This window comes from Cloeon dipterum, chromosome 4 (assembly GCF_949628265.1).
Source record: "Cloeon dipterum chromosome 4, ieCloDipt1.1, whole genome shotgun sequence".
NCBI lineage: Eukaryota > Metazoa > Arthropoda > Insecta > Ephemeroptera > Baetidae > Cloeon > Cloeon dipterum.
The window spans coordinates 30834073-30856844 of NC_088789.1; the positions used below are offsets into that span (position 1 = coordinate 30834073).

The 22772-nt window shown below is 40.5% G+C and overlaps 6 protein-coding genes across 6 annotated transcripts; 5 read left to right on the forward strand and 1 right to left on the reverse strand.

Annotated features, from left to right (window-relative positions):
* Positions 1–1629: 1629 nt before the first annotated feature.
* Positions 1630–3015, reverse strand: LOC135942421 (23 kDa integral membrane protein-like). Its single transcript, XM_065488540.1, has 6 exons — positions 2921–3015; positions 2788–2865; positions 2329–2448; positions 2094–2270; positions 1832–2035; positions 1630–1772 (listed from the first exon to the last, which is right to left on the reverse strand). Exons 1-6 carry the CDS (start codon positions 2969–2971, stop codon positions 1701–1703), a joined length of 702 nt encoding a protein of 233 aa, XP_065344612.1. The 5' UTR covers positions 2972–3015; the 3' UTR covers positions 1630–1700.
* A 1568-nt stretch (positions 3016–4583) lies between these two features.
* Positions 4584–6011, forward strand: LOC135943772 (putative ankyrin repeat protein RF_0381). Its single transcript, XM_065490435.1, has one exon. It carries the CDS (start codon positions 4584–4586, stop codon positions 6009–6011), a length of 1428 nt encoding a protein of 475 aa, XP_065346507.1.
* Positions 6012–8064: 2053 nt separating this feature from the next.
* LOC135942419 (uncharacterized) lies at positions 8065–9397 on the forward strand. Its single transcript, XM_065488539.1, has one exon. The coding sequence runs from the start codon at positions 8070–8072 to the stop codon at positions 9315–9317; it is 1248 nt and encodes a 415-aa protein (XP_065344611.1). The 5' UTR covers positions 8065–8069; the 3' UTR covers positions 9318–9397.
* Positions 9398–10436: 1039 nt separating this feature from the next.
* Positions 10437–11878, forward strand: LOC135943773 (uncharacterized). The gene is made up of 3 exons (XM_065490436.1): positions 10437–10467; positions 10524–11463; positions 11587–11878. Exons 1-3 carry the CDS (start codon positions 10437–10439, stop codon positions 11876–11878), a joined length of 1263 nt encoding a protein of 420 aa, XP_065346508.1.
* A 2387-nt stretch (positions 11879–14265) lies between these two features.
* On the forward strand, positions 14266–16551 carry LOC135942417 (chymotrypsinogen A-like). Its single transcript, XM_065488536.1, has 10 exons — positions 14266–14353; positions 14408–14584; positions 14648–14669; positions 14878–14994; positions 15057–15221; positions 15273–15503; positions 15569–15669; positions 15725–15895; positions 15966–16125; positions 16182–16551. Exons 2-10 carry the CDS (start codon positions 14480–14482, stop codon positions 16403–16405), a joined length of 1296 nt encoding a protein of 431 aa, XP_065344608.1. The 5' UTR covers positions 14266–14353; positions 14408–14479; the 3' UTR covers positions 16406–16551.
* Positions 16552–20550: 3999 nt separating this feature from the next.
* On the forward strand, positions 20551–22596 carry LOC135942416 (chymotrypsin B-like). Its single transcript, XM_065488534.1, has 9 exons — positions 20551–20721; positions 20777–20795; positions 20936–21061; positions 21124–21294; positions 21346–21579; positions 21643–21743; positions 21798–21968; positions 22033–22192; positions 22249–22596. Exons 1-9 carry the CDS (start codon positions 20605–20607, stop codon positions 22461–22463), a joined length of 1314 nt encoding a protein of 437 aa, XP_065344606.1. The 5' UTR covers positions 20551–20604; the 3' UTR covers positions 22464–22596.
* Positions 22597–22772: the final 176 nt, after the last annotated feature.

Consider the following 22772-nt stretch of genomic DNA (forward strand, 5'->3'; position numbering starts at 1 on the left):
TGATTTTCGAAAGGGTCGACGAGAAGAATGCTGTGTGAAATGCGAAACCCAATCCTGCGATTTGCAAGACAAAGTTTGCAAATGTCAATAATGTGCACTGAAATTATTATATAAATTTAATTACAAATTAATTTATGAGACTTGACTAGTAAAACTCGCCACTTTCAATACAATCTTGTTGCTTTTCATAATGCCGCATGCGCCTAGAATGGAGCAAAAAACCACCAGAGCACCGGAAGTCATCAATATAATCATTGCTGCCCAATGCCGCGGAGCTTCCGCCACGTAACGCAAGCTCTAATAAACACGATAAGTGGTGTTAAAGTTAATTTCCCTGGCCGAAAGAAGATCTGTTTCGCGTGGCGGAGGACCTTGCGGAAGTTTTGATTGGCCACCAATAATTTACACCTACCGCTAGCCAATCAGAGCGTCTCTGGTCCTCCGCGGAGCGAAAATAGATCGCGTTTCGACTGCCAATTGTTCGCTGTTGGCCATTAGCTGCCGAAATTAATGAATAATTACATCTATGTCACCGACAACTTCCTTTGAGTAGGCTCCATCGTACACAATTGCCGCAACGACTACTTCTATCAGCGCAAAAGCCTGCGGAAAAATTAGATTATTAAAAAAGCCTCTAGTTTACAAGTAAAATTTACGTAAAGGGCTACGCTTAACGCATAAAACCCGAGTCTCGTGGTATCCCTCATCATTTTCTCCGCTGGTATCAGACCTCTCTCCTCGAGCGAACTCATGAAGACTGACCATATATTAGCACAGGAATGAGCAATTTGTTTATCTTATCAAATCGCAACGTCGTGAGGAAGTGACAGGCATTTATCGTGCGGTCTTGAAATCATTTATGTAGCCTTAACATTGTGTCACTCTTGTGTGTTAGCCTTGTAATACATTTTTCTAGATTAATTTTCTTCTTGCAAAAGAAAAAGTCGGTGTGTTACTTTGTAATTTAATTCAAATAAAATAATAGAATAGTTTTTTTTACTCAATAAAGTCCCATTTTGTATTTTATAATTTTTTTTTGTCAAATGTTGGATTAATTTAAAAATTTGGCTGTGGACAATACCGTTGAGCCATCTCCCAATCTTGCTCAAGAGACACGTAATAGGAGTGACGTCATTCAGCGTATCCCTCCGCGTTGACGTCACTGCTACGATCACGAGACTCGTTTACACCGATGGAGAGAGCGTTTGGCCTATTTCTTACAGAGTTGCCACCTGTGCGTTAGTGGTCCATCTATGGGCGGATTGCGGCAACGCAACCATGTAAGAAAATGGCAACGCTGGGCACAAGGATCACAGTGTAGTAGTGTTTCAAAGTCAAGTAGATTACGGCACGGAATTTTTAAAGCTATCGATCGATTCATCGATATTGTGCCGTGTTTAAGGATAGGGAAATATCGATAAATCGCCCAGTGCTGCAGTCCGCCCCCCATGTTTTAGATTTGACATTAAAAATGTTATTTTTCAACTGTTTAGAGATCTCTAATCAGAAACGTGAGTGCTGTGCGTGTTGAAACTTGATTTTGTTTACCAGGAAAGTCTCAAAAATCAATCCAGGTCTTTTTAATCACTTATAATGTATAGGAAAATCATAATTTAAACACTTTTATCACATTTTAGGTTTCAAATATTTATTTAAACACAAATTCAAAGGGTTTCAATTGCATCAAATGACCTCTTCAATTAATTACTAGCAGCCCTAGCATAAGACACCGTTGACCGAATGATTGCAATGGTGAGACCGCCGAAAATTAGCTGAAAATTGACAGGAATTGAATTAATTCATTTAATTATAATACTATTTTATTATGCACCTGAAAAGTGGCAATAAATGAGGCTAATGCCGCCACTTGCAGAGCGAAAACTCGGTCGTCCCATGACACGTAGGCCAAAGAGCCACAACTCCGGTCAAACGCTTGGGCTACGGTGCAGTTATCATTGCGCAGGTACTCGGCACAGCACGATGCAGGAATGTCGGGCAACCATTCCGTCGCATCTTTTACTCCGCAGCAGGAAAACTATAAATATACATTAGTTAAAGAAGAAAATATTAAAAAGAATTATATAGTGAATTACGGTTCTCTGAAGCGTATTCATGAAGGGAATAAAATCAGTGGTGTTGTGGTAAACGTATTGACCCCGACGAAATTCCAGCTCCTCAACTGCGTCTCTTTCAAAGATTAAATCGCTAATGAAGGCCGCGCTTATCCCCAATGAATGAATTATAAAATTGACAAAGGTCAAGACAGTGCACTGAAATTATATAATAAATTATTTGTTTTGGTTTAATGGGTATTGAAATATTACTCACTAGAATGAGACAACTCTTGTTATTATTGATGGCACCGTAAATTCCCAATGCTGAGCAAAGAACCACCAAACTGCCTGAGGTCATCAGCCAAATCATTGCGGATCCAGACGAACCATAGCCCTGTCGACATTTGATATCATAAAAACTTTAATTAATTCAATGATTTTAGACAGCAGGATCCAGATTCGTGCGACGCACAGACATGGCGACCGGTGGAGTATGGCGCGAAAAAAGGTCACGAGAAAATGTGCGAAAATAGGCAAGTTTTGGTCAATATTTGCATTACTCTTCACTAATTGTGTCTTTTGGTTCGTAAAAACAAACTCTTGACACTCCTACGGAAATCCAAAGAGAGCTTTTTGTTTCCCACATTCAGACGCCATCTTGGATCTGCGCAGTCATGGGAACCAATTTTATCGCACAGCTGGCTCTAATGAATGAACAAAGACTTAAACTTACAATAAATTGATGTATTCCCGATGAATAGGTTTTATAGTAAATCATTGCTGCGATGGTTACTTCTATAAAAGCGCATACCTGCAAATTATTTAATTATATATGAAAATTCAAAATTAAGAAACTAATCGCGCACCCCAAGTAGCACACTGAGCACGTAAAATACGATTTTCTTCACGTCCTTCATCGCTTTGCCTGTTGTTCTTCTCCGCAGCGTGCTCGATAGCAGACTGACTGCGTGACGAGTTTCCTGCTAGTTTTATATAACACGAGATAAGGCACCGACAAAAAGCAGAAGAGGAAATAACGATGACAAATAAAGAAGATAAGAGAGCACCACACATCTCATTGCAGTCATCAACTCATAAAATAGTTGGTATTTCTCGCAGCAATTCGAAGTAAAAGAATGAAACATATTACCGCGAAAATGAACACAATTTTTAACCTCCACCTCTTCATGAATCATCACAACCTAGAAATGAATAACACAAATTGCAGCGAGACTTTCGCGCCAAGACTCGAAACTTTCGATCCCAGACGTCTAATAATGTGCTCTGCTACTATAAAAGCCAAGCCAGATTAAGGGAAAACACGCGTTGACTACTTGCATGCTATCAAATCGGTGCGTGAAAATACAAAAGTGGTTTGCTTGTCTGTAGGCGATCACGAATATAGGCAATGATCAAGTCTTATCGTTTGCTCGGGAAGTTTTGTAAGTGAATCGTAGTTTTTAGGGTTTTTTAACTCTTTAGTGATTCATTTTACTGAAACAATTATGTTTTGAATCTCTTTTCTCAAAAAAATAAATCATCTTCCCACTCTTAGATTACTCTCATTACTTTATTTTTTCAATTTTCCTAAATGTGCAACTAAATCATAATAATATAGGACGTACTACAAAAAACCAAAGTTGTATAACTCGCAGTGAAATTCTTCGTCATAAAGGTTATATGGCCCACACCAATTCCCCTATATGACCTATTGTGCAAACCAGAATCAAGTTTAGAGATATATCCATCTGCGCGAACTATGGCACCGTTTTTAAGCTCGTCCTTGAAACACTGTACAATGCTATATAATTTTATGCCAAGCGTTACCATTTTCTTTCAAGACTGCGTTGCCATCATCCACCCCTATATTAAAAATATCGTAACGAATCGATAGTATCGTCAGAAATATATTCGATTTAGTTTTTTCTAAGCCTAATCTAGATTAAGAAGGAAAGAGGAAATGCGAAACGGCAGTCAGGGTCACCAAAAGAACGGAAGGAGTGGGGATGAACAATAAATAACCAATGAACAAGTTTCGTTCACCCTTCACCCCCACTCCTTCACCTTTCTTGCGTGGACTCTGGCTGTCGTTTCGCAACTCCAAGCTTTACTCTCCTTGATCTAGATCATTCCTAAATCAGCAACTGGACGGAACCGACGTGTATAGGTCCGCTCTTGAAACTTGTCCAATTTATTTACCCAGGTATTTTAAATTTTCTTGACCATTCACATTTTTCTTTATGATTGCTCCTAGAGCACTCGATTATTGTTTTAACGCAATTGAAAATTTATCAAAATATTCCTTAATCCATTTAAATCTATACCTTTCAAATTTTTTGTTAAAAAATTTCAATTTACTTTCCATGACTTGCATTTTGATGCAACCATTCCTTTGTATCATTCCCAGATCTCCGTGAAAATGGACAATTCAGAGAATGCAGACACAATAGAGAGCAATGACTGTGAGTAACAATTTATTGTATGTAGCATTGGAATTTAGGGAGTTTCCCTTTTGTAGGCAAACGGCCCATGGATGATTCCCTAGATTCAGATGAGAAAGAAGAAAAGATTCCAAGAGTGGGATGTAATTCATCGTCGGAATCTCATTCTGGAACGGATGAGGAATCTGAGGAAGGGGTATCTCTTCAAGATAAGCTGGAATACGTCGAGAGGAACAGAAAAAACATTCCTGCACTACTTTTTGCGGCAGGATACGCTGACGTCGATGTATGCCGGAAACTCGTCGTGGATGACGGGGCAAACGTTAACGAAACGGACCAAAAGGGCAACGACGTGTATCATTACGCAGCCATGAATCGAAACAAGTGTGATTTGGAACTGCTCGAATTCTTTGCAACCCACGGAGCTGAAATGAAAAGGTTCAATAATGATCATGCTGATGCAGTCAGGCTGGCTCTCCACTGGAAGAACTTTAGGTTTGCGAAAGAGCTGTTTGACAAGTACGAATCCGACAAAAGCTTTCTTCTGCATTGCATTGATCTTGCGCCGGAGTCGATCAAATTCGCATACGAGCAGGACCCGTCAGTGGTCAAAGTGAAGGGCAAGGATGAATTTGACTTGCAGATTTTGAACGAGATGGCTTGGTTCCATGATTTCGAGACATTCAAGTGGATCATCGAGGAAGCCAAAAAGTTCGGTGCAGATCTATCGACAAATAAAGAACGGCAACTGAGTATTCTCAGGGGCGTTGGTCACGTTGGTGTCAGAAAGGATGATTGCGAAGCAATCGCCAATTTCCTATGTTCTTCATATGCGAAAGATTGGACGGAAGAGGATTGGACTAATCTTCTCACCGAGTTCTTGCCGAAAGGACAATCGCAATTTGTCCAATTGCTGCTTAATCACGGCACGGACCTGAATGTGCACATTTTGAATGGGCAAAAATCCCTTTTTCAGTACTGCGTGGAGATGAACAGACTCGAAGCCACCAAATTCGTATTCAAGCGGAACAAAGAGAAGATTATTAACATGCCCACATTGATAAGCGTAGCAAAGACTAACAACCTCGAAATGATCGAGTGGCTTCTTCAACTCAACCCAGCCCTGGAACTAGACAAGCATTTCCTTTACGCCGCTTTGAAGAACGCGAAGTACGGCAGAGTAATCATTGATAATTTTGCTGAAGAACTGCATGCGCACATCAATACCGTGAACGAAGAAGGAAAAACTCCTCTCCATATGGCCGTGGACAATTTTGACCTTCCTGTTTTCAAGACCTTGTTGGAGATGGGCGCCGACCTGAGCGTGAAGTATAAAGACTGGAACATGCTGATCTACTGCTTGGAGAAAATGTTTTTGCCAGGCGCCAAGGTTGTGTACGCCAAGGATGCGAAGCAGCTGGAAGGGTCAAATAAGCGGGATATACTCGCTTTGGATCTCGGCAAGTCGAACATGGAAATTGAGGTATGGCTTCATTCTGTGGGCTGCACTCGCTAAGTATACTGATCAAATCCTTTCATTTCGAAGTTTACTCATTTTACTGATAGTGTTATAAACAGAAAAAACAATTACATTTTCACTGGTACTACTCAACTTCTTAAACTTTTAAATGAAAATTTTATAATTGGGCCAAATAAAACTTATCATCTCTTCCTGCATAGAAAATGCACGCATTTTTCATTTGTTTATCTACCAATCCTTTTTTATTAATTTTTTTCAGTGATAATACATCAATAAATTGATAAAATATGACTAATTAGGGACCAGGGGAATTAAATCCTCAAAGGTAAGACCGAAATGTCTATAATCATTATTATCAGACTTATGCTGAAAACCAAATAATATTTTTGAAAAATAGGTTGTACATCAAGCCCTGCTTCCGGACTCTCGCAATCAAATCTCTTTTCACTCATCTTCCTATACAGTCACAGTCACAAACTCGTAAAAATTGGTATGTCTCGCTGCTTTGGCAATTCGATGAAAAAGAATGAAACACATTACCGCGAAAATAAAAGAAATTTTTATCTCCACCTCTTCATGAATCATCACAACAAATAAGTAATGAAGAACACAAACTGCAACGTGACTTTCGCGCCAAGATTTGAATTTTTCGGTCCCAGGCGTATAATACTGCGCTCTGCTCCTGGAAGGTGGCGCTGAGTATATCCACCTGGTACCTGGCACCAGCCACTTCGCAGCCAGCTGGCAGCTGATCACAACAAAACGCATGCAAGCGCAGTAGTAGTGCCGCTCCGCCAACCTCAACAATTTTATCCAGGTAAATTTCACTCTTTGTATTTTTCTCGACCAAATAGTTCCAAAATCGGCCCTCGAACCTAGTGCAGAGGCCGTGAAGTAAAATTTTTGCTTTTTTAAAATTGGTAAGACGAGCCAGCCGACGGCCAACGGAAAAAATAAACACGGTTCACGCACTTCACCAGGCTAAAATTTATAAGTCGTGTTGCTAGCCAGGAGATCATGAGGATAAAGGTGAACCCTTTTGGCGTGGGTCAGGCCCGAATAGCCCATCGGGCGCACCGTGCAATACTCTCGTGGGCCGTGGCCTAAATGGGCCGCCAGACCGGCCACCACCGCGGCCGTCCGACACTCTTTAAACTCAGAAATGGCACGTCTCGTTTTATGGGGTTAAAAAACAACCAGTCTGAAAGTTTCAGCGTTGTTATTTTTAGTTTTGATAAATTCCTCTTCCAAAATTTAAAAGAAAACAAATTAAATTTCATTACGAAAAATTAAAAATAAACCATTTTCGATTTTTTGATTTTTTTGCACCTCAAAATCTCGAGTTTTAACTATCAGAATTACTAAAACTACCAACCGTTAGATTTTCCCCAACATCCACTAACTAGCCAAATTGTCTAGGGTGGGATTACCCTCATCCCCTATCAACCCCATTGCAAAATAACCGGTAAAAATATTTTAGCATGCTTCCTTTGGGCTAAAAATATTTTAAATTACCCAAAACGCCTTCTTAACTACCAACACATCCCTTCTATTAAAACTATAGAACAGACAAAAGTATTTTTGAAAAGAAATAAAAATAAATACAAAAATATTGAGTTCTGAAATTTTTACTTTTTCAAGGGTTTATTTGAAGGAAAGCAACCCTAAACCCTTTAGCTGGTCAAGTGAGATGAAGATGAGTCAAACATTAGTTAATATTTGCAATTTTGAAGGCTAGAACCCAAAATTTCGAGTGTGCAAAATTCGAAAGAGTCAAGATATTAAAGAGATTTTTGTGTTACGCCATAGACCTCGATTTTAATGTAAAAAATTTACCAAATATATTTTAGAATTAGAAAATTCTAAAACTGCGACCCAGTTTTTTCCTTATTTTTTCCAAGATTTATATTGTGATTTCGTGTTACAGTTTTGTTAAAATAAAATAGCAATTATTCAAATTTATTGTCTGTCCTCAGGTTTCCGTGCAAAATTGACGGTATTGGAGATAACACAGGAGAGAGCAACGACCGTGAGTTAAATATATCTTTATGAGATTGGAATCCTAGATATTTTCCTTTTTTAGAGAAACCAACCATGGATCAATGCACGGAATTGGATGAGAAAGAAGTGAAAATTCCAGGAATGGAATTCGACCCTTTTGCATCTCTTGATCAAAAGCTGGAATTCGTGATGAGAAGCAGAGCTAACATTCCTGCCATTCTGCACGCTGCAAAATTCGGAGATTTCGAGGTATGCGATTACCTCGTGAAGCAAGAGGGCGAAAACGTCAGCGTGATGGATGAAGAAGGAAATGGCGTCTATCACTACGCAGCCTTGAATAAAACCTTTGGAGAGCAACTGATCAATTACTTCAAGGAATTCGAGGAGCACAGTGATTGCATTACCAGAGGTCTGAAATTGTTGAAAGAAGACAACCCCCTTGAGTCGACGCCTTTACTGTTGAAAACAGATAACGGCTGGGAATTCAACATGGATATTTTTCCCCAAGCGGCTGGGTCCTCAGATCTGGATACATTCCAGTGGCTTACGAAGATCGCCAGCATCTTCGACAAGAACTTGGTTAGCAACAAAAATTGGAAACTTCTAATTCTTCGGACTGCCTTTTTCAACTTCAAACATGCAGATAAAATCGCAAGTTTCGTGGTAGAGTCCGTGACGACCGAAGAATTAACATCTTTAATCAAATATTACATGGCAACTGGCTTTCCATTTTTGAACCATGAAGTTCTTGGTCTGTTCCACAGCCATGGAGTCGACTTGAAATTTGTCTTTCAGCACTGCTTGTCAAAAAACTTTCTGGACACTGCCCAGTACGTGCATGCTCTGGAGCCGCAAGAGATAGATTCGACCTCGTTGTGCATCGTGGCAAGGTGCTCTCGCGTCGAAATGATCGAGTGGATTCTTCAACTCAACCCAGCCCTGGAACTGGACGAGCATTTCCTTTACGCCGCTTTGAAAAACGCGAAGTACGGCAAAGGAATCATTGATCATTTTGCTGAAAAACTGCGTGCGCACATCAATACCGTCAACGAAGAAGGGAAAACTCCTCTCCATGTGGCCGTGGATAAGAAGAACCTTCCTGTTTTCGAGACCTTGCTTAAGATTGGCGCCGACCTGAGCGTGAAATATAAAGACTGGAACATGCTGATCTACTGCTTGGAGAAAATGTTTTTGCCGGGCGCCGAGGTTGTGTACGCCAAGGATGCGAAGCAGTTGGAAAGGCCAAATAAGCGACTCGCTTTATATTGCGCCCAGAAGGACAAGAAAGTTGAGGAATGGCTTAAGTTTGTGGGCTGCACTCGCTATAAGCATAAGCACTGATCAAACCCTTTCATTTCGATTTATATTACTCATTTGATTGATAGTGTTATAAACAAACAATTATTACATTTTGACTGGTAATACACTCTACTTCTTAGATTTTTAAATGAAAATTTTATAATTGGATCAAATAAAGCTTATCATCTCTTCCTACATAAAAAATGCACGCACTGTTCATTTGTTTATCTTCCAATTTCTTTTTGATTAAACTTTTCAGTCAGAATACATCAATAAATTTTGATAAACTCGGACCAGGGAATTAAATCCTCAAAGGTAAGATCGAAATGTCCTTAATCGTTATTAACAGTCTTATGCTAAAAACAAAATAATATTTTTGAAAAATCGGTTGTACATCAAGCCCTGCTTCCAGACTCTCGCAACCAAGATTTGAAACTCTCTGAATCTAGGGGTGGATTATGGCAACGCAACCTTGAGAGAAAATGGCAACGCTGGGCATAGGGATAAAATTGTGCAGTGTTTCATGGTCCAGATAAAAAACACGGTGCCGCAATCCTCCCCCACGGCACGATGTCGATCCCAGTATTGACCGATTTTTTTTAAATGCATGCCGGGGGCATGGAGTTACGTCACGGAGTTTTAGTTCGACCTTGAAACGCTTTACAATGCTTGCCTTATATATGCCCAGCGTTGCCATTTTCTCTCAAGGTTGTGTTGCCGTAATCCGCCCCCTAATCTAGATTAAGGAGGAGGTGCGAAACAACATCTATAGAGGGGAAGATGTGCTGGCGAACAACAAGCGAACAAGGTACGTTCACCCCTACTCCTGCCCCTTTTCTTGGTGACTCTGGCTGTTGTTTCGCATCTCCTAGCCTTAATCTAGATCATTCTGAAGTCTGCAACTCGACAAAACCAACGTGTTTTGGTCCACTCTTGAAATTTGTACAGGTATTTTAAGTTTTTCTTGATCTAATTTGCTCCAAACACAACTCTCATTCGCATTTTACTTTGTAATTGCTCCTAGAGCCCTTGATTATTGTTTTAACGCTCTTAAAAATTTAACCAAGTAATCTTTTGTCCATTTTAATCGATTCTTTTCAATATTTTGATGCAAAATTTTTAAAAACAGTTCTTTTGTATCATTCCCAGATCTCCGTGAAAATGGACAATTCAGAGAATGCAGGCAACGACCGTGAGTAACAATTTTTTATATGCAGCTTAAGAATTTAGGGAATTTTCCTTTTGTAGGGAAACGGCCCATAGAGTCTGAGTCGGAGAATGAGCTGGAGGAGAAAATTCCAAGATTGGAATCCGTTCCATCGGCATCTCTTGCCGAAATGCTCAGAGTGCACCTCCCTCCGCTTCTTCACGCGGCACAATTCGCTGACGTAGAGTTATGCAGAAAACTCGTGGAGGATGAAGGGGCGGACGTCAACGTAACGGACTTCTCAGGCTACGACGTCTATCATTGCGCATCTATGAATGAAAACAACTGCGATTTGGAACTACTCAAATTCTTTGCGGACAAGAAAGCCACAATGAAAAGACTCAATGAAAGTGAGGCTGATGCAGTCCAGCTGGCTCTCCACCGGAAGAACTTCAAGTTTGCGGCAGCGCTGTTTGAGCTGTACGAATCCGAAGATAGCTTTCTCCTGCATTGCATTTGTACACAACTGGAGTCAATGAAATTTGCATACGAGCAGGACCCGTCAGTGGTAAAAATGAAGGGCGATGACGCATTTGACTTGCGGATTTTGGACGAGATGGCTTGGTACCAAGATTTGGAGGCATTCAAGTGGATCATCGACGTAGCCAAAAACTTCGGTGTAGAACTATCGAAAAGTAAAGAACTGCAGCTGAGTATTCTCAAGCATTCTGCTCTAAATGAAGATGATGGTGACGCAATCGCCAATTTCATCTTATCGACATATGAAAAAGACTTGACAGAACAAGATTTGACACCACTGCTCCTTGAGGTTTTGCCGAATGGAAACTTAAAAGTTGTCGAATTGTTGGTTCGTAAAGGTGCTGACCTGAATGTGCGCATGCCGGAAGAGGAAGGATCCCTCTTTGAGCACTGCGTGGCGTTGAATGTACTAAATGCCGCCAAATTCGTTTATCAATGGAATGCAGAAGAGATTGACATATCCACATTAATGACCGCGGCAAACCTTGAGAACATCGAAATGTGTGAGTGGCTGGTTGGACTTATCGAAGAATCCAGATTTAATGAGATAATTCCCTTTTTTCTTCAATTTGCTCCTCAGTTGGAAAACTTTGGTGAAAAAATTATTCGACATTTTGCTCCCAGGATGCGTGCGTACATCAATTCCGTCAACGACGAAGGCAAGACTGCTCTTCATGTGGCCGTGGACATGCAAAACCTCAATACTTTCAAGGCCTTGCTCGATATCGGTGCAGACCTGACCGTGGAATATCGTCAACTTAGCTTGGTGAACTACTGCTTGAAGAACTTATTTCTAGAAGGAGCAAATCTTGTGTACGCCAAGGACCCAAGCCAGATTAAGGGAAAACACGTGAACACTACTTTCATGTTATCAAATCGGTGCGTGAAAATAGAAAAGTGGATTGCTTCTCTGTAGGCGATCACGAATAGGCAATGATCAAGTCTTATCTTTTGAAAGTGAATCGTAGTTTTTAGTGTATTTTCATCTCTTTAGTGATTCATTTTACTGAAACAATGTTTTGAATCTCTTTTCTCAAATAAATAAATAAATCATCTTCCCACTCTTAATAGATTCTCATGTCTTTCTTTTTTAAATTATCCCTATAAAAGTGCAACTAAATCATAATAATAGGTCGTACGACGTAAAACCATAGTAATTATTACAAACCCGCAGTAAAATTCTTCGTCATATAAATAATTTGACTACCAACGCCCAACCTCTGCGGCCCCCAAATCGATATTAACGTATGAAAATAAATTCGTTATGAAATTTCGTCCTTTGAGGTGAATCACGGCAGCTTGACCTTGAAAGAAAATGGCAACACTGGGCATAAGAATACCATTGCACAGTGTTTCAAGGTCAAGCTGCCGTGATCCACCTCTTTATATCAAGGGTAAAAAGTATCGCCATGTATCAGAAAAAATATCAGTATCAAATTTGTTTCGGTTATATCAAATCTAGATCATTCTGAAGTCAACAACACAACCGCGACGTGTTTTGGGCCGTTATCTTAAAATCGTCACCGAGTATAACCAAAAATGGGCTCGAAATTTCTTTAAAAACATTAAAAACCAGGCTGAAAAGGGTCTCAAGGTCGCATTGTAATGAAAAATATCATTTTTTGGTACCGAGGGTTAAGGTCCCTTCCGAAACTTGTCCGATGTGGGGTCGTGGTCCAAGATCGGACAAATTGTGGAATTTTGTGTGAAATAAAACCATTTTAACAAACGAAAATTTTACGTCGCGAAGCGGAAAAAATCGAAAACAATATTATTTTCCTATATCGGTATTTTCGTGTGTGATGGAGTCAGGCTAAATAAAATTCTGGGAATGCCACAAGATGGAGCAATGACCGTGAGATATGTATATCTTCGTGAGATGGGAATTTTCATTTGGTGGGCAGTATTTAAAAAATCCAAAATTTGGCGATGACATAATCTACAAAGATAAAAAATACACGTGTTTTGACCATTATTCAAAAATGAAATCAATTTATTTTAAATTAATTTTTTAAATTAAAAAAAAACTAACCAGCGTAATGCCTAGAGACTATAGTTTTGCGTTTGAAGAGCAAGTATGCAACCTGCTGGACGCTGGAGCAGCGCCGAATGCTCGCTCTCGTCAATTTATTTTAATTTCTGGCAGCATTTTTCGGCAGAAGAAATAAGAAAAATTAGAGGAGGGGTTATTGGTGCCGCCCGTGCGGCGCCACCGCCTGTGAAGCAGCCCCCAAGGAGGCGGCGCCGGAGGCCGCGGAGGCTGAGTCGCGGACGGTGGCGCTTTTCCGCGCGACAGAAGCCGCCAAACTGGGTGAAAAGCTGTGAAAAAGATTAATTTAAAAAAGAGCTGGTACTCTGGCAAAGACAATCACGTGCACTCAAGATGAAAACAAATAAGGTCACGAGAAGGCCTCAGATGCGAGTGTGGCTTGACTTTGAACTTGACCCTTTTGACCTTTACGCAACATCAGTGACAGGCAATCCAAACTGTAACATAAAAATTAACTATACACTGTTTTATTTAAGGAAGCAATCAAGAAAAAAAAATGGTCAAAAATATTGGCCCAGTTTGTTTAACGATTTTAGGCGATAACAGAACAATGACGTAATTTATATAGAGGTCAAGTTGCCAACTGAGGGCAACTGGCCGAAATTATCGTCTTGGTAATTAAATCAGACTCGCAGTGCTGTGCGCGACGGTCGGAGCAGCAGCCCCCTGGTTCATCGCGCGCAGAGAAGAAATCACGATGAGGCTGGGACTTTTTGTCCTCTTCGGCCTCGCGGTTTGCGCCGCACAAACGCCTGAAAATGAGACCGACGCCTACATTCCACCTCCGTGTAAGCACTTCTCAATTACTATTTTGCACTCTTTAAAAGTTGGTTAATTGGAAATTTTCAAACGAATTTGGTCCAAATTAATTTGATGGGTCTAATTAGATCTTAAAAAAACTAACCGATTCGGTGTATATTTAAAAAAAAGAAACCAATCAATTAAAATAAGCAGCCACTCGATTGAAATAGACCTAAACGTAGTATTTTGCTATCATGAAGTTACATTTTTCCATTTTTCCCTCACAGTTTTTGACGAAGGAGAAAACTTGAGTAGCCAGAACTGTGGAAACGAAACGACTTTGAACCAATGGCTCGTCCATGTTACAAACATACGTACACGTAATCCAGATAAGTGCAGTGATTTAATAGCGCTTTCTCAAAGGACTATTCTTAAACGAGGTAAAACATGAATTCTCGCTTAAGAATATCAACATCAGAGATTGTTTATTGTCCAGGTCGTTGCCGTTTCAATCGAAGTGAAACAACTGACCTACGGGCATTTCCAGATAAATGTTCAGGGCACGAAACAGAAGAGGAATGCATCAGTTTGTCCGCCAAAGTAATTATTTCAGCAAAATTGTTACGTTTACCTAGTCTTTTTCAATTATTAAAGGTACTGGATGTATTTCAAATTGCCAAAAATCCGGGAGCAAGTTTAAAATTGACGTTGATAATTACTGAGAAAATGCCGAGTGTGATAACTCCCATTTGTTTGTTTAACCGAGACAACGCGATGGATTTGCAACTTCAAAGAGAATCGCCCGCCTACTTCAAATGGTCAACACTACTCGTTCGTATTTACAAACTAATATATCTGCAGTGTCCTAGACTAATTTTGAATTTAATTTTATAGAATATGTACCATCCTAGGCCAAGTAAGTTTGATAAATTTATACTGTTAGAAACATATAAATTTGTGAGAGTAATTATCTCGGCACTAAAATTAAACAGATAGCTTAAAAAAGATAAGAAAATAATCTATCACTCACAAATTAAATAATATTTTCATCTCTGAGTTATTTTAAGACGCTCTCAAATGATGCGATTGACACGATTTAGCTTGGTTTTTTCTATCAATTACAGCCGATGTGACGGGCCAAAGCAACTGTAGCACAGGTCTAAGCAGTGATGAATTTAGATATTTAAAAAAATATGACCTTCCCATCCAGGATATCCTGTGTGTCGAGGAATCCAAAAAGGGTAAGATTTATAGAAAAATAAATCTCAATCAATTTAAATGGTTGTCATTTAATGCCACACAGGTTATGAATTTCTCATCAATTCCTACAAAGGCCGGTATTTCTTCAGAGGTTTTAAACATTTCGAACGAGTTTACATTGACATATTGCCATACATTGACGAGATCACTATGCACGCAAAAGACATTTTTGCTCTACGCTCGATCCCTCGAACAAAACAACCGAGAGGTAATTTAACCCTAATTACCTCACAGCAATTGAATTTATTTAAAAAAAAAGGATTCACCGCGCCAAACAAACTCAGTTTCCGAAACTGCGGAAGGAAACCGACGTCAAGAAGGAGGAAACGGGAAAATGACGATTCTTCCGAAGTTTTACCACCGACTAGTCTTATTTTCGGTGGACACATGGCTCAGAGAGGTGGACATCCGTGGCACGTTTCCATTGAGAATGAAGTGACTGGAGGAGCCTGCGGCGGGACATTGATTTCGCCGAGAGTAATTTTGACTGGTATATATAGTGAATCGAAGAAATGATGAATATCATGATTTCGATTTAAAATCTTATTTTAATAGCTGCTCATTGCATTTATGGATCAAAAGCAGAGGACTTCAGAGTTGCTGTTGGGATGTATGATAAAAGACAAAGAAAAGGCCCTGGTGTTATCAGAAGAAAGGTTTCACTTTCAACGTACATAATGTTCATCCATATTTATTTTGAAAACATTTTAGCTCAGCAGTCTGATTGTGCACCCGAAATACGACCCTGAGGAATTCATTAGTGACGTCGGACTCTTGATTTTGAAGAAAAAAATAAATAGTTCCGACCATGTCCGTCCGATTTGCTTGTGGAACGTCGATTCTGACCCTAACTTGGAACGCGTTGCTGGGACTGAAGCTATGGTATATAGGGATGATGCATGTGAAATCGAAAAAAAACTAACTCTTAATTTCGCATTTCTTTTTACTGAAGGTGGTTGGGTTCGGGCTTGCTGACAACTACACATTGCCAAATAAGCTGCAAGAAGCTCGACTGCCGATTAGAACTCACAGAGAATGCTTCTTGTCGAAAAGGAAATTTTTCGGGAAATATTTGAGGCCGGGAGACAACTTTTGCGCCGGCTACACGAACGGTTAGAATCTCCCAAATTAATAATTGCTGTTTCCTCAATTTTATTAATTAATTCAGGAACAACCACCTGCAACGGGGACAGCGGAGGCAGCCTTTCCGTGGAAAAAAACGGCCGCTGGTTCATCAGAGGCATCGTAAGCTTTGGAATGTCGAAAAAAGTGATGTTTGAGGGCGAAGAGAGATCTTTGTGTCACCCAAATCAATATTCCCTGTTCGCTGACGTCGCAAGTTACGTGGACTGGATCGTGGAAAACACGCCGGACATTTCATTCCGGAATTAAATGTGTGTTTTGAAACAAAAAAGAAGTTCGGCAAATGATTAGTGGTTATTCAGTAGAAAAATGGTAGATGGACAGCGCATTATCTCTAAAAAAATTATTTTTGGTATGGGTTTTTTTTATAATAAAAATGGTTATACAAATTTTGATTGCTTGGCTTTTAATAAAAAGAACCTCTCTCTCTCTCTCTCTCTCTCTCTCTCGAAATTGGGGGGTATTACTCTGCCATCGATGCAACAAATTAGAGTGAGAAAAGTGATTAGCGACACGAGCACCAAGAGAGATTTTGCCGAATGAAAACAAGGTCAAAAAGTCATCAGTGTGGCGCCGTGGTGGACTCTGGCTCAAATCTCGGTCTCTTCAACCTCTTCACGCTGAGATAGACGGCGCCAAAGTGCAACCAACGTCTCCTCAACTTGCCAAATTAAAAATCTATTTTGCCGACGCGAGTCCTCAATGGTGCGGCTCAGTGTGGAAGTAAGTTAATTTCCTCTTAATCTTTGAATAAAATAATTTTAATAATCTATTTAAATTGAACTAGAAGTATTTCTGTCGTGAAATTTGAAGATTTTATATTTTTATTTTAACTATATTTTAGTTTTATACTGATTTGCCACAATTTTTACTCGTAACATCAAACTTTCTTAATTAATATTAAAAGCCGCACACTCTGGGCGCTCCGGCATCACGGTGGGATAATTTTTATTCGAAAGAATGCCTCACTTAGGTTATCTATTGCATCTAGTCGTGCATCGTTTGGAAGCGAGAATTATTATTATTATTATTCTTGCTATTGTCAATACATAAAATTAAAGGATTAAACATAAAATAAAGCAAGACAGGGAATCCTCTGAGAAAAGAATCGGCGCTCAGAGGAAAGCGAAAAAGATATAACTAGGACTTTTGATTCATCTGAGCTAGGCAAAAGATGAATCAACTTTTTAAGGTGGTTCATTTTTACAGGAGTGGCGTTTTTTCCGAATACTTCAATCAAAAATCCAATATGGCGGTCCCCATTAATGAATTTTTTTAATGGTAAATTTCATAATTGTACTTTTCCTTTATAATGCAGATATTATTTTTAGCTATCGAAACGTCCTTTAAAACCTTAATGTATTTTGTGATTCATTTAACTTCAGCGCGATTTGGGCTGATGATCCTGGAGGAGGCGGCGCCGCACGTGCGGCGCCAATGCCTGTGAAGCAGCCCAAGGAGAGGCAGAGCCGCGGCCGGTGGCACTTTTCCGCCCGAGTAAAAGCACAAACTCAGCGAAAAAAGTAAATTTAAAAATTAAAGAGCAAAAAATCGCTCTTAAAAAAGAGCCAAAATGCTCGAGGTGTTTGTGGTCTGCAAATGCGATAATGTAATTGTGTCCAATTTTTTATAATCAAAATGCCGTCCCATCAAGAAACATACATTAAAAAATATAATTATTGTGCCCCAAAATCTAATTTAATTATTAAATATTTTAATCAAGTGAGCAAGCAAGAAAAATATAAGCCCGCTTTGTTTCGCAATTTTTTGCGATAAGCGAATGACGCAATTTATAGAGGTCAGTCGGCAACTGGGGTCAAATGACCGAAAGTATCGTTTTTAGTGCCAACACTCGATAATTTAATAAGACTCGAAGTGCAGTGCGTGACGGTCGGAGCAGCAGCCCTGGTCCATCGCGCGCGGAGAAGAAATCACGATGAGGCTCGGACTTTTCGTCCTCCTCAGCCTCGCGGTTTGCGCCGCGCAAACGCCTGAAAATGAGACCGACGCCTACTTTCCAGCTCCGTGTAAGCATTGCTCAATTATATTTTTTATAATTTTGAACTCTTTAAGTTGCGGTTAATGGAACATTTTCAAACGATTATGGCTCATTATAATTTAATGGATCTTAGTAAAACTAACTGATTCGGTAAATAATATTTAAAAAGTAACAAGCGCTTCGCACTTGCGTTCCGAGTCGGGGGGCAACTCGGATTCGCCCCAAAAGGAAGGGTCTCAGGTCGGGGGACCCTGAGGAAGGTCGTTTGGATACGCCAGGTTAAAGCGCTCGTCAGGCGCTTTCGAATGAGGGGTCGCGGTCGACGCTGCGGCGAGAACTCGAATTTTGGCAAAAATAAATCTATTTGGCTCGGTGCGTGTGCGCTGCCGTGCACGCCTTTTGCACACCCAAAACCGAAAATCGCTTATAAAATGAATTTGGCAGAGCTAGACCGGTTAAAATTTGGTTTCTGACACCCGCGCACTCAGCCGTGTGTGTCCGATGGTCAAATTCGAGATTAAATGCGCGGCGGATACGCGGCGGCGCCGCGCGTTTTTTCCGGTTTTTTCATCCTGTCCATTTGCGTGCTGAGCAAATCGCGGATTTTCAATGCTCCGCCGTAATTTGCCTATGTCCCAGATTTCCGCCAAAATCGGTTTGCAGGGACTGTTTGCCGGGAGAAGAAGTATAGTACAGCAGTCACAGCCGAAAAGATTTTTTTCCGCCCGAAATCCGAATTCGAAATTCCCATGGTTAGCTTATGGGAGGCGAAAAACCCTTCCGCGCCGCGCGCCAAAGACTACTCCTCCCAGGTTTTTCATCCGATCAGGTCGAATTTGGTCTTAAAATGTTTGCAGATAAATTGCGCATCGGTGATAGAGCCATTTTTTTCATTTTTTGCCCATGTCCAAAGCTATACCTGCCGAAAGGTACTCAGGGAACAAATGGGCAAATTTGCCCGTTTAATAACTTTTTCGCTATGGAGCGGATAAATCTTTTCCACACACCTTTGGCTACGTCTACTCGTCGCTTGCTCGAGTCTCGAGTTTGGGGGCCCTGGGGCCCATAGGGATCCCGCGGGGGGGCCATGAGTACCGAAAAATCGCGTTTTGTACATTTGAAAGGTCACCGTTGACCCTGAGGAGGTCGCACGGGCCTAAAACTCGCTGGGAGGTCTTAGGATGAGCAAAATTGATTTTTGATGGGGTTTTTAGATTTGTAACTTTCCATGTCTGCGGCCGTGTTAACTTTATGGGGATTTCGACTTTTGCCTGTTTTAACCCTTTCGGCCCTTCTAGCTCCGGCGCCGTTCGAGCAGGATGGCGGTGCTACCCGTCAAAATGAAGCTAATTGCAGCTTCTTTTGAATGAGTGTTTGTGGTGGGCCGTCGGACGTCGTGGGCCTTCGCGGGGGCTCCTCAAAAAAAAATAATTCTTGTCCAAACCACTTTTTCGGCCTTCCGAATTTTATAACTCGGCCGCTATGGGAGTTGCGGGCCAAAACCGGTGTTCGCTGAACTCGCCGTTAAATTCTGTGGGCGACGGCGCCGGTTTCAACCCCCCATCCCCCTCGCACCCCCCGCTGCCTCGGAAAGACCCTCCAAAAAGGCCATTTTGGTTTATTTTTTTTAAATTCGCCTATGGGAGGAATCTTGGGTTTCTCCGTTTAAAACGCGTTTGGAAGTGACCCTCGGTTGACCATGCACCCGGGTTTCGCCCCGATCCGCCCCGTTTTGGCGATTTTTTTACACAGGAGCATAGGGAGGCCGCCTGCTTGGAGGGGGCTCCCTGGGCCCCTATGGGGCGGCGGCAAAAAACCTCTCGGACCCGGACCTCCCTCGGCCCCCCGCACCTCACCCCCGCCCCCACCCCTGCCCCTTAACTGCGCCCCCCCTGTCGATGGGTGTTGTACGTATAAGTAGGGTCCATTGCAATTAGAAGCAGATCAATTAAAATTAACAACCAATTGATTTTAATAGACCTATAGCTATCTTGAAGTTACATTTCCCCCCCACAGATTTTGACGGAGGAGAAAATTTGAGTAGCCAGAACTGTGGAAACGGAACAACTCGGAACCAATGGATCGTTGATGTTCGAAATATACGTAATCTTAATTGGTGCTCTGACTTTATACCTATTTCCCAAAGGACAATTCTTGGAACAGGTAACATGAAATGTCTCGCTTTAGAATGACATCATCAGAGATTATTTATTTTCTAGGTCATTGCCCTTTTCAAAAAAGTGAAACAACTGATTTACGGGTCTTTCCAAGAAATTGTTACATACGCGAATCAGAAGGGAAATGCATCAGATTTTCCGTCAAAGTAATTATTTTTTCAGCAAAACCGTACAATTAACCTTGATTATACAAAAACTTTTTAATTATTTTTAAGGTACTGGATGTAACTGAAATTACCATAGATCCGGATGCTTATTCAAAATTCACGCTTATGATAACTGAGAAAATGCCGAGTGTGGTAACTCCCATTTGTTTGTTTAACCGTGACAACGCAATGGACTCGCAACTTCAAAGAGAATCAACCTACTTTGAATGGTCACCATTTGGGGTTCGTATTTTCAAACTAATTTCTGCAGTGACTTATTTTAAATCTATTTTTATAGATTGCTCCACCTATAACAGGTAAGTTTGTTAAATATAATTTTACAAACCTTTTTGTGTCAGTACTTTAATATGAAATCATCGGCACTAAAATTAAACAGCAATATATATGTCGCAAATCTTAAAAAAAAATAATGCTTCCTTTTTGCAAATTTTTACAGCAAATGGGACGGGCCAAAGCAACTGTAGCAGCGTTCTTAGCAGCACAGAATTGAGACGTTTGGAAGTATTACAAATTCCCATCCAGAATATCCTGTGTGTCGAGGAGTCAAGTTCAACCGATATTGGTAAGTTTTATAGAAAAATACATCTCTTTCAATTTTAATGATGGTCATTTAATGCAACACAGACAATAGACTCTTGATCAATTTCTACAAAGGCCGGAATTTCTTGAGAAGTCTAAAACAAGATACGTTTGGCCGTTATTACGTTGATATATTGGCATACATTGATGAGATCGCAAGACACGCAAAAGACATTTCTGTTCTACGCCCGATTCCGGAAACAAAACAACCGAGAGGTAATTTAGCCCTAATTAGCTCACAGCAAATTTATTAGTCTTTAAAAAAAGGATTCACCGAGCCAAACAACCTCAGTTTCCCAAACTGCGGAATGAAACCGACGTCAAGAAGGAGGAAACGAGAAAATGACGATTCTTCCACAGAATTACCACCGATCACTGGCTCTATTTTTGGTGGACAAATGGCTCAGACAGGTGATCATCCTTGGCACGTTTACATTGAGAATGAGGAGACAGGAGGAGCCTGCGGCGGGACATTGATTTCGCCGACCGTGGTTTTGACTGGTAGGGAGGCAAAAGAAATGATAAATTCCATGACTTTTTCGATTTAAAATGTTCTTTCTATAGCGGCACATTGCATTTATGGATCAAAAGCAGAGAACTTCGGAGTTTATCTTGGGATGTATGATAAAAGAACAAGAAGAGCCCCTGGTGTTCAGAGAAGAAAGGTTTCACATTGCACGAACAGTATTCTTATCGATATTAATATGCAAACATTTTAGCCCAGCAGGCTGATCACGCACCCGAAATATGACCCTGAGGAATCCATTAGTGACGTTGGACTCATGATTTTGATGAAAAAAATAAAAATCACCGACAATGTCCTTCCGATTTGCTTGTGGAACGACGACTCTGACCCTAACTTGGCTCGCGTGGCAGGAACTTACGCAATGGTAATATCAGAGTTACGTGAATTCAAAAAATAGAATTTAATGTTTGTTTTTCTTTGTACTGAAGGCGGTTGGGTTCGGGCTTGTCGACAACCACACGCGCACAGATGATCTGCAAGAAGTTCTACTGCCGATTAGAACTCACAAAGAATGCTACTTGTCAAGCAGGAGTTTTTTCGGGAAATATTTGAGGCCAGGAGACAACTTTTGCGCCGGTTACACGAACGGTTAGAACCTCCTAATTTAGTAATTGCTGTTTCCTCAATTTTATTGATTAATTCAGGAAGGACCACCTGCAACGGGGACAACGGAGGCAGCCTTTCCATCGAAAAAGACGGCCGCTGGTTCATCAGAGGCTTCGGAATGTCAAAAACAGTGAAGTTTAAGGGCGAAGAAAGATCGTTGTGTCACCCAAATCAATATTCCTTGTTCGCCGACGTCGCAAGTTACGTGGACTGGATCGTGGAAAATACGCCGGACATTTCATTCCGGAATTAAATGTGTGTTTTCAAAAGAAAGTTTGCCAAAAGGATTAATGGTTATTCAGTAGAAAAATGTAGATTGTTTGCATAATCTCTTATCAAAATATTTTTGCTTTGGGTTTTTTTAATAATAAATGGTTACAAAAGTTTTCATTGCTCGTTCTTTGCGTATTCGTTAAAAAATCGCGAGCTACGATAGCGGTAAGAGAGTCAATAATCTTTAAATTTAAAAACAAGTTATTAATTCATTACAATTTGTTAACAATTATTAAAAGAGCGTATTATTAACTGTAAACAATTAATTGTAAAATTTGAATCGTTTTTT